The 12,173-nt window shown below is 37.3% G+C and overlaps 1 protein-coding gene across 7 annotated transcripts in view; it reads left to right on the top strand.

Annotated features, from left to right (window-relative positions):
* The window catches only part of TOX (thymocyte selection associated high mobility group box), a 275,138-nt gene that overhangs the window by 203,404 nt on the left and 59,561 nt on the right, over nucleotides 1-12,173 (top strand). For all 7 annotated transcript variants that reach the window (XM_039528068.1, XM_039528069.1, XM_039528074.1 and 4 more), the window contains one exon: nucleotides 10,413-10,691. In XM_039528068.1, the coding sequence (XP_039384002.1) occupies nucleotides 10,413-10,691 (279 nt within the window). The remainder of the gene's footprint in view (nucleotides 1-10,412; nucleotides 10,692-12,173) is intronic.

Raw genomic sequence — 12,173 nt, 5'->3', positions numbered from 1 at the left:
ATTGAGTTTCTAGTTATTAGGTTTACATTGCTTGGAAAATTGTGACAATATGGTTATTAATATCAGTAAATGTATGACTGGATAACAAGATCATATTTATGAAAAACAATCTCTTGTCAGTTAACCATTTTACAGACGTAGCATTTCCTCTTTCTTTAATAATATCACACATGCTGATGTGTACAGGGCTACAGCTTAGGAACAGAGAAATTGTAAAAGAACTCTTGACCCAAAATCAATTAAAACATTGAGGTCATTCTTACTGGTCAAAATTACTTGACTGTTGTTTCATAGTTTCATAATTAATGGAAAAATAGAGAGGACTGTGAAAACGTGATCATTTTCTAGTATTGTGTTACTTACAAGGGTTTGTTTTATTTTTGTAGTATCACTATTATCAGCTATAATGGGCTTGCTCTTCCAACCTTTAACTTCATAGAGGCTTCACACATTGAAGAATCAAGCTGACATTTTTTTAAATTCACATATCCAAAAATATGGCTTACAAACCTGAAAATAAGATTGCTTTTGATCAGTAGTAAATACAATACATGACTAATGCAGAGTAAAATCACAGTCACTGTTTGGCTTAATGCAAAATAAAATGCAACATGAAATTATGGAAAGTGGTTGGGTATTTTGTTTTTGTTGTTTTTTGCATTTCAGTGGATTCATTGGTGTTTAATATTTGAAAAATAGTGTTCAAAATAATACCTTTTTGTAGGCTTTTGTTTTCAGTGAAATGCACAAATAAGACTTGAAGCTCAGCTCTTTATTCAGTAAGTGCAATGTGTATGGATTCCCTCCCCATTGCCAATAAAAAATAATCTTTTAACAGAATTCTTCCTTTCAGTGTTTAATATAGGATCAACAACTAATACAATGCCACTGCTTCCATTTGAGGGTGATGGTTTCTAAAAGAAATGATTTGCAAAAATAAAGATCATTTTTAAACATGCAGAGAGGTCCAAATCCTGTTCCCCTGTCACCCCCCTTTCTCAACATATGGAATGCCCTTCATGCAACAGAACCAGCGAGATTCCACATCACAGTACTGGGGAAGGAAGTATAGCAATACCCCATGTAGAGGATGCAGACGAGTCCAGCTATGTGGGGAATCCTGCACAGTCACTGTGTCTAAGGTCAGAGTGAGGAGCAATGTGGATCTTACAGTCCCTTTCACACAGTTAGGGAGCACTAGAGCCACAGAGCTTACGTCAGCCCTTCTGCTATATTAGCTGTTACAGAGTGGCCCCTTGACCAGAGAGTCTTACGCCCTGGAGATCTCTAGTACCTAGCGAAGTTACTAAGGCCAGGCACAGGATTTAGTAATAAAACATTAAACTCCAAGAGCAGCAAATTCTTCCTTTGGAAGGACAAATGGAACTCTTCTTGAAGTAAAGAGGAGCTACAGGAACACACTGAAGAGCAGAATTTAGCCTTAAGGGATATACTCTTGCATTCCACACAAGTTCACCTTTTTTTAAGAACATGTTTCCATCTGATATACCATAAATTAATAATTTCCCAGTGCTGTGCCCAGTCCTGCAGTCTTCAGAAGAACTGGCCATTCCTAGTGCTTGAACTTAATGACAACTGTATGTGTGGAAGGGGATGGGAAAGCAAAATTCAGCATCTGTCCTTGGAATTTGTTGCTGCATGTTGGGATGCTTCAGACAGTACAGCATTAGGAATGTGCAGGTTAGGAAGGAGATGGGGAAAAAAGAGGAAGATCTGGGTAGATGTGTACAATATGAATTCACAAAGTCTGATATGCAGTTACACTTCATCAATTTTATGTTTTGTCCATCTGTGTTTTTTCTCAGGTACTTATCATTAATGTGTAAGTCTGATAGCTTCAATTCAGTCAACCATCTCGTATAAATACACACTGATGGATCCAGTATAGGAACCTGTATGACATAGAATTCCCAGGGGTTACTATGCCATTCCTCAAAGACTTTCTGCTGTACAAGTCATTAGCAAATGCACGTATGCATTCCTCCATCTCTATAATCATAGTTTGAGGCAAACCAATCACATGCACAAAAAAGTTTGGTTTTACAATCATTTTTAATGATTATACTCAAGTACAATCACATATTGTCCTGTTCTCCCATAATTTTAAAAGATTCTTAAAATTTCACTTTTATTTTAAAACAAAAAATTTCATCTCAGTCAAATTCTAATATTTTCAAATTATTCAAAATGAAACAGTGCTTTTAAAATGCTATACAACCCCATCCCTGTGTTAGAATGTTCAGTGTGCAATTCTACCATATCTCACTGCAGACATATTCATTGCCATGCTTTAAAAAATACCTATGGTTAAATTCAGGTGCCAGGTGCATTTGTAACCTACACACCTCCTGGGTGTGGTGTTCTGTCACCTTTAGAGACCGCTTAGAGATTAATGAGTCTGCTACAGCCTTAGCTAAGAGCCATGTGGCTTTTAGCTCATGCAGCAGAGGCTCATGCATTTAGCTCCAGAGGTCCCAGGTTTGATCATGTTTGCCGACGACCAGGCTCTGTCAGACAGGGCCGGCTCTAGGCACCAGCGTCCCAAGCATGTGCTTGGGGTGGCACTTTTAAAGGGGCGGCACTCTGGCCCTTTTTTTTTTTTTTTTGCTTCAGCAGCAGCACTTCAACTTTTTTTTTTTTTTTTTGCTTGGGGCGGCAAAAAACCTGGAGCCGGTCCTGTTGTCAATGTTACACATTGAAAGCCACACTCAATGGAAGCCACACTCACAACTGAAGGAAGAATCTGTCCCTTCTAGTCAATTCCTTACAATAATATTCAATTACAAGAAGCTATTTTTGGCCCCACTTCTGCAAAGTGCTGAGCATCCTTCACTCTCATGGATCCAGATCATCCCCACAGTGCAAAGCTACTAGAAAACCTGGCTGAACCAGCTACTGAGGATTCCATTAGTGTGGGGAGGAATCCCCATGTGGCTTAAAGTTAATATAGTGACTCTAAACTAACGTCCTTTACCTCCTGACACACGGAGAAAGGAAAAGTGGGCAAAGTACTTTTGTATTCTGGTTACAATTGGCTGCGAGGGGAGAGGATGAGAGAACAAACAACATGTGACAGATATTTCTTAATGCATTATGGGAAGGTACTCAGATACTATGATCATGAATGTGGTATGAGAACCTGAATAGAATAAAATGGCCCATTGGGGCCATGTGTATCTAGAAGCCTCATGTTGGGACTGGACGGTTTGCTGTCAGTCCCAGGATCAGGGGATTGCAGAGATGCCAGTAGTCACCATTGCTTCCCTTATCCTGTTCTAGTCCTGTACCAAATACAGCTAGACTTGGCCCATTGTCTTCAATATGAGATGAAGACTCTCAGGACCTCACCGGATATTACCCTACAACAGAATTTTGATGAATGAAATTACTACTATTCCTCACCAACACTTTTCAGTCTATTTTTTATTCTTAGACGTAATAGCTTCAGGTTCCCTGGATCCTTTATGGGGAACCAATGTTGCTTTGCATAGCCTCTTGTCAGTCTCTTTTTGACTGCATTTGTTTTACAGAATAACTATTGATTCAGGTGTGTTTGACTGAATCTGTTTGAATATACTGCTGATCCAAGATTCCTGTAGAGTTGTCTAAATAAATGTGAAAGGCATATTTGTCTTTCTCATGTGAGTAATTGCTAGAATAGAAAACTGGGCTATAGTTATTTGTTAAATGCAATAGAGAGTTAATATTGTTATCAGAAAATATGTGCAAAAATATTTGACTTACACTTCTTGGATCCTACTGGTCTGGTGTCAACCTACACCTGCTCTTGACCCTGTAAGCATTAGACACTTTAAAAAAAGATAACACAAATTATTCACCATTAATACTTTAAAATTAGTCACTATTAAAACCCTAATCATTTGCTGAGAGGATCCAAATTAGTGAACTTTGCAAGATCAAACAAAACTGAAGATATTTGTCCAAATTAAAATGGAAACATACATCCAGAATATACTAAATGAACATGTGTGCTCCTGTAATAATAATTGTATTATCTTCAACTTGCAGGCTACAGTTTTAATTATGACCCTTTTATATCAGTGGAAACCATGTATGTGGGATTAAAAACCTATTTCTTTAACTAGTCTAGTTAAAGACTGTGGTTTGATACATTCTATGCTACAACTTTTATAAAAACCAGAGAACACTTCTAATAACACTTTTCTAATTTCATGGTTCAGTGCACAGTCAGTAAAAGATTTAAATAATTCAGAAAGAAAGCCTATTCTGTTTCTTTATTAGAAGTTTAAGTCAGGCAAATTCTTTGACATTTAATAGGTTTTTAACCCTTTTAATAACTTCTCATGATGAAATTTATTGGAGGTTGTTTTAAATAAAGGGTTATTGTATTAAACTGAATAGAAGTCAGTAGGTGTTTTGTTTTTTTGTAATGATTGGTTTTGAGTCCTTGGCCCTGTGTGACTCAAAGGATATTAAAGAATAAAGTAGAAAGGAATGTTAATAGTCACAAAATTGTGTACCAAGAAATATAGAAACTGTATAATGTCATTATATTATTGTGCTATAAAATTTTTCAATCAAATTTTGAGTATTTAATTGTTTTAAAGGAGCTTACGGTCACTTACCAAGTCAGTGCTACATAAGGCAACCTAACATGGCTTTATTTTTTTTAACAGAATGATTTTAGAAGGTTTTAAGTAGCAAACTTAATAGCAGTTTCTTTTTCTTATGCTTCCCTTGTCTAGGATTCATTTTACTTTCAAGGTTTCTGTTTTTAATTTTTAAAAGATTATTGAATGATTTCCCTAATAAAATACAAATTTTGAATGATACTTTCATTGTAGCCCAGGATATATAAAATGCACTACAGTATGACACTGAGGTATTCTCAAAATGCCCAACTCTTTTTCCTTAAAACTTTTAGCAGTCAGTTGGTTTTTTATATATATATAGATATAGATATAGATATAGATATCATAATGCTTCCGGTGTTAATCTGTGCTTTGCCTCCAGCATTTATAATGGTGTTAAATATATAAAAAAGTGTTTTTAATGTATAAGGGGGGTCGCACACAGAGACTTGCTATGTGAAAGGGGTCACCAGTACAAAAGTTGGAGAACCACTGTTTTAACATGTTTGGATCTCTTTTTTTAATTTGTATTTCTGGATTTCTGGGGTGTATAATTGTAGTATTTTGGATAATTACAAAACACATGGGACGTTTTTACCCTACATTATTGATATGTTCTCTGAAGTTCATCTCCATCTCGTTGTTGCCAGTTCTCTCAATTTTATCGTGAGTCTTGTGAGATTTTCTGTTTTTCTTAAGACTCAGCTTCTGGATTGGTATATAATTATGTGAGAATCTCAATTTTCATGGCCTGAAAAATCTGTGGGTGCCAGGCCGTGACAATTAACATGTCTTTGTGTCATGCATGGGTAGCCAGGCCTAAATCAGAAAACCAATGTTATATCTCAGATCCAGGAATGGTTTGATGGATCCTGTCCCAGTCATTGCATCAGATAAGAATATCAGGATAATACACTGAGATGGTCTCCCAGTTAGACATTTCCATGTTGGGGTCATATTGGGTGTGTTCACATTTATTTTAAAGTCATGGGAGGAAGGATGATGTGTTCTTTAAGGCACCTGAGTTCTATTTTCTCCCGTTGCTTTGGGCAAGTAATTAGAAGTATATATTCAACCAGCATGAAACTGAACTTCTCAGTTTTTGTGCCTACTTTGCACCTATGGTATGAATTTTAGGTGCAAACCTCAGTAGTTGCACTTCCGACTACTTATTTGAACTTGCAGTCAGGTACATACAGGTGCAGTTACTCACATTTGTGCCTATAATTGAAATGCAAGCACAAAAATACAGAAGATGTGTCCCAGTTTCCTCATCTGTAAAAGCATGATGAGATCCTTGGGTGGAAAGTGATATAGAAATGCCAAGTACCATCATTATTAGATCATCAGAGAGTTCATTGAGGATGTCAAATAAGGACTATCCTTATTTTCTGTAACATCCAAATTTCTAATATTCTGATATCTGAAACTTTGTTCTCCAAATTGGAATTTAGCCATCAGACTGCCTTGCCTCATTATTTCCTTGGGGTTTGTTTTCATTCCAATACTGTACAAAAACAAATTTCAAAACCTTGAAAGTTGCTGCAGAATAGAATGGTGACCCTTTGGTCAGCTCTGAATATAAATAGTTACTGCTGCTGCTTGGTTGCATTTAACTGCGTACTTGTAAGGAATTTCAGGTGGGCTTGAGTATGTTGCATTGCTTAGAAAGCTTAAGCTTTCCCATCAGTGGCCTAGAAAAGTGACATTCTCTACTGTTCACGTCTGTTGTGAATTGCTTTCCGTAGAGTAGTTCCATGGTTATTTTAAAATTAGTTTTAATGTGGTTAAGTGCCTGCTTTTATCAAAATCCAAGTATACAGAATGCATTTATGGACAAGCTGTTCCCATCTCCATGGATGGCCCCATTATATCCACTGTGGAGTGCATGAGGATTTACGAAGCCCATGCAGGAAGTGGCAAGGGTGGGTAGGAGACTGGACGGAGGCAATGCCAAGAGATCCACAGCTACACAGCGTCTCCTGCCTGTATCCTCACTTTCCTGCAGAGGGGATGCATTAGGGCCACAGCTTTGGGAGAAGGATTCCTTCTCTCCATGCATCTACCCTCCACCCATTGTACTGTCTCAGGCTGGGCAGTGGTTAGAGGGTTTATTCCTTAGGGCTTGTTCTCACTACCAGCTAAATTGGTGCAGCGGCAGCATCAGTTTAGTGGGTCTTGTGAAGATGCAATAAGTCGATGGCAGAGCATTCTCCTGTCGACTTCAGTACTCCTCCTCCTTGGGAGGCAGAAGCTATCTCAACAGGAGAGTGTCGCCCATCGACATAGTGTGATGTAGACACCGCTGTAAGTCCATCTAAGCTATGTCGACATAAGTTATATAATTTGTGTAACTTAACTAGTGTAACTTAGATTGACTTATCTCGTTAGTGTAGACAGGGCCTTAGTGGCTAAATTGGAATATAAATGCAAATTAAGAAGGCACTCTTCATGTTTCTTACTCATATTTCTGCAAAGGTAAGTGAAATACTATAGCTGTTGTTAATGGAAACCTATATCCATGTGTTTTAAAAATTCACAAAAAAAGTTGATTGCATCTGAAATCCAGAACATTAGAGGTTGTAAATAGTTCTTGCTATGTGCTGATTGTATAAAGAGGTCTTAATAACCAGAGAGACAAGATGGTGAAGTAATATCTTTGTTTGTGAAAGAGATAAGCTTTTGAGGTACAAAGAACTCTTCTTCAGGTCTGGGAAAGGTAGTCAGTGTAGGGAAAGGTAGTCACAGCAAATACAAGGTGGAGCAGATTGTTAAGCATAATGAGTTAACACATGCTGCAAGAAATCATTCAAGATGTAGTGGGCAATTAACACATCTGCAATCATAGGACAAAGGAAGGTTAGTGGGTTAGAGGTTGTTGTAATAAGCCATAAATCCAGTATCTTTACAAATCTATAATTTTTAATGTATAGGAAAGTTATTAATTTAGGCTCATCTTTTGAAGGTGTTATTCAGGATGAGAACGGATAGGTCAGAAATTGAGTTGATCTGTTTTGTTTTGTTTGGTTTGAGGGTTTTTTTGTCTTTCATCATTTTTCTGTGTGAGTTCATTCAGGAGTGTAATGATTGCCTGGTTTCACCCATATAAATGTTGGGGTATTTGATGCTCTGAATGAGGTACGCTACATGTTCTGATAGGCAAATGTAAGATCCATGAATTTTGAAGGGTGTTGTGGAGCATGTTGATCCCTGTAGCAGTGGAGATATGTCTGCAGGTTTTGCATCTGCTGTTTTGGCAGGGTCTGGTGCCACTTTGAGTTGATTTGTCCTGGTCTTTGGGGAGCTTGCTTCTGATGATCAGTGTGGCAAGATTGGGAGGTTTTAATAACCAATCAGTTTTGATAGCCAGTGATATGTTGTCAGTTAGCAAATACATTATAGATAAAAATAAACACCATGATATTATTATTAAATTTGTGGCCAGCTTTCACTGAGGCATATACTTGCACAATCATTTGAAACATTGACAAAAATACTTGTTTAGGTTTTTTAATAGCGCATTTTACAATAGTTAGAGTATTTCTAATGAAAAATTTACTTATTTTGCCTTTACAGCCTCCTTTAATATGTGAAGCCAAAAGGGTCTATTTTTAGCACTGATCTGCAGTTTCCTTAGATTGTCTGAGAGGTACCCAAAAAATAGTGTACAAAGGGGTAGTGTAAGCTCTATTCACAGTTTAACTCCAGCAGTGTTTCTCAGTGGCCCTGGGGATAGCACTCAACAATGTTCAGTGTCAAAAGATGACAGACAGGGGTAAATGGAAGGGCTTCAGAGATACCTCACTTTCCCTTGTTCTTGCTGCAACTGGCAAACTTCCAAGCCTTGCCTGCTAACACCACATAAAGCAGCAGCTGGTGAGTAACATTAGCAAATAAGGCCTCAGGGCTACCCATGTTCCAGTTCTCCATTCACCAACTGCTATTCAGTGAAACAGCTGGATCAGAAGAGATACAGCCAAGAAGTAGTTACTGTTTTATGTGTACAACTGTTTTGATATAGATTGTCTGCTAGAGGCAGAGATAATGATAGCTTTCAAGGCTAATATGTTTGACTAGGAGGGAAGCTGGTATTTGAAAAAAGGGAGCAGAAAGTCAGTAACAATCTTTAAAAATATAAATGTTTTTTTCAAGATTCAAGTTCTCAGTTGATGCTGTGCACTGGTTTTTTTCAATGGGTTAGTTATTGAATGAACTTGAATTATGGGTATTAATAAACCTTTTGTATTCCAGAGATATTAATTCATAAAGCAGTACCGAGACTGTATTAAGAGGGGTCGCATTGTCAAAATCTACTTCAGATATATTTTAGGACAACAAATTAATTTAAAATAGCAAACATTCTCGATTCCAGGATATTTATTGGCATGATTCACTCTCCAAAAAATACACCAAATCAATCCACAAGCCTATAAATAACCTTTCAAAAATCACTTATTCTGTCCATAATGAAAAAATGGCAACGATCATACTTGTTTTTTTCCCCAGTTCTAATTTTAATTCCTTGTTGTAAAAGGGTCTCCCAGACTGGTATGCTATCAGGAGAGAGAGAGAGAATGCACATACACCCACAAGTGCAAGGGGGAGGGAGAGAGAGGTGGGTTATAAATCTAAAGTAAAAATCATTGGGTGACATGCTACAAAAGGCTATCAGTAAAATAACTATGGTTATATTAGTAGATTGGGCTGTTATCACTTTTCCCCTAATGCAGTGATACTAGTACATTGGTAACTTTTGTCAAATTCCACCAGATATCTATGGCATGTGTTAATGACACCGACTAAGATAACTGTATCCATTTCATTTTCAGCTTTGAATTGCCACTTCAACTTTAAATCACCCCCCAAAACATCTAACCATAGAAACTGAGCTATTCTCTGTAGTTGTCTTATCTCAAGCTATGAGTTTGAGTATATTGGATAAGCATTATGGGATATCCTTTATAGTATCCATGTACAGTACATTTGACCTCTGGATAAGTAAAGAGCTTCATCCTCCAATGCTTTTCATTCTAATCCTTGCAGAGACTGAATTCATTGCTTGAATTAAAAATGAGTCTCATTAATGCTAAAGAGCAGTGACCCAAATAGCAAAATGGATAAATTTGTCAACCTTGCAGCTTTAGCGCGTCAGGTTCATATATGACTGTTGCAGTAAATCAGTTCATTAGTCAATTAATCCACTTGTTGATAGAGCCCTAGGTCTGCTTTCTGAATCTTAAAAATTAACATGTCTTGGGCAGTTCTAGGCAAGGTAAAACTGGACTTAGTACTAGAAGTTCAATTCCCTAGAATTTGGGGCAAATATGGATCTAGATCCAAACTTGGCAGCTCAAACTCATCTCCATAAGATGGACACGAACCCTCTTGAACTTTGATTCAAGATTCTGACATCTCTGTTTTTTATTATTATATTTCTTAAACTCACTTTTGACAGTTCCAAAGGACAGTTAACAAAAGACCATATCCTTCAGTCCCTATGCAGGAAAAACTCTCAGTAGAGTCAATGGGAGCTGTGCCTGTCCAAGTGCTGAAAAGAGCCTGCATGATTTAGCCCAAAATAAACAATGTTATGCAAAAGTTGGCTGTATAGTTATCTTGTGTATTCCTTACACCTCATATGTTTGAATTAAATACTCCCAGTTCTCTTAAATATGAAATAACCTGTAGATCAGCAGGGATTCCTTTTAAGGCCAAAGGGAACTTGGACATGATGGCATGATGATGGAAAATTATTGCTTTCCAATTTTCCTTTTGTAGATGCAAGATTTACGGAACGCAGAAGGAGCTCAATATAGTTCCCACCCTCAGATGGCAGCCATGAGACCAAGGGTTCAACCTGCAGAAATTAGGCAGCCAGGAATGATGCAGCATGGTCAGCTGACTACCATTAACCAGTCACAGCTCAGTGCTCAGCTTGGTTTGAATATGGGTGGAAACAATGTTCCCCATAACTCTCCATCTCCACCTGGAAGCAAGTCTGCAACTCCCTCACCATCCAGTTCAGTCCATGAAGATGAAGGGGATGATACCTCTAAGGTATGGTTAGGCACTAGAAATAACAAATGGTGGCTGATTTTAGGACTAGCTAAATGAATCAGTCTCTCTAAGTTTTATTTGGCATATGTGTACCTGAATTATGAAGGCTCTAATTTATAAGTTGCTGTCATCCAAATGAGAAGTGTCAGTGAGGTACATACTGTAGCATGTGGTATTTTTACAACAAGCATAAAGGGGCTAACTGATGTGAATAAAGGATTGGCTTTTACCTTAAACCTATCTTCTAGTCTCCAATCAGCCCTGAAAGCAACACGAGTGAACAACATCACACTTCTCTGAACGAGGAAATTGGAAGGTCTGCATAGTGAACTAAAGAGTAAAGGAGAATATTTCTTACAGGAATTTAATATAAAGATTGAATTTTCTCTTATGTGTACAAAGTGTGTTTGTTCCAGGTCAAGACTCAAGCTATTGCTAAGGAAGCATGGGATTGTGTGTACAGTTTGCTAGTGTTTGGCACTTGGCCGCAGGATGAGTAAATAGGAGACTATAGCAACCAGAACAGAAGAATAGGAAAATATCTTCTAATACTGTACCATTAAAATTCACTTCATGGAAAGGTTATATAGACATCATGCTTTTACATTGTATGCAGCACTAGTGCTTCATGATGATACATTTAACACCCATTAGTGTGACTACAAACATAATAAAACATAATAATATAATCATTTGGATAGCATTTTTGTGCAAAAATCTCAAAGTGCTTTGCAAAAGTGGGTGAGTATTATCTCCATTTTGCAGACAGGAAAACTGAGGCACAAAAAGGTTGTGACTTGCCACAAGATCACACAAGAGCTAGGAGCAGAGTCCAGTTAAGAACTGAGGTCTCTTGACTCCCAGCTCTGTGTTCTAATCACTAAAGAATGTTAACGGGCCTGTTATGTGGTAGCAGTAATAGTTGTGAGCATTGCCAGTTCTTATGGGAAAAAAAGTTGGGATTCATTGCAAAGATGTAGGAGGAAGGTCAAACAGAGGCACTAAGGAATATAATTCAGTCAAGAGTTGTACATCTGATTTGTTTTCGAGTTATATTTATGTTTTTCATGCCTCAAGCTGTAAAATAATCCTGTAATTGGCAAAATATATTTCACGTGTTCTGAATAAATTCTGATTACAATTATTATTTCAGAACTTTCCCTTGATTTCACAAACTTAGTTCTTGAATGTGTTATCCTTTTTAATGTTGTGAGGAACAGCTCCCACACTCGTGAAAATGTATATAAACATAAACATGCACAGCCTTAACTTTGTAAAATAAGGTATTTATTTGCAGCATCTGTTAATTTTCAAATATTTTTGCATATTGAGCCCATAAGATCCTGAGACCCTCAGTTTCCCTAGAAGATAGTATCTAGGAGCTCAATTCTGTAATGAAGTCATCCCATCTTCTTTTATTCCAGTCCTTGTTCCAGCCGAATCTTTCAATAAAATAATGGCATATTTGTGATACATTTTTTC

Source organism: Mauremys reevesii, linkage group 2, assembly GCF_016161935.1.
Source record: "Mauremys reevesii isolate NIE-2019 linkage group 2, ASM1616193v1, whole genome shotgun sequence".
Taxonomy (NCBI): Eukaryota; Metazoa; Chordata; order Testudines; family Geoemydidae; genus Mauremys; species Mauremys reevesii.
This window is presented reverse-complemented; position numbering and strand designations above follow the sequence as displayed.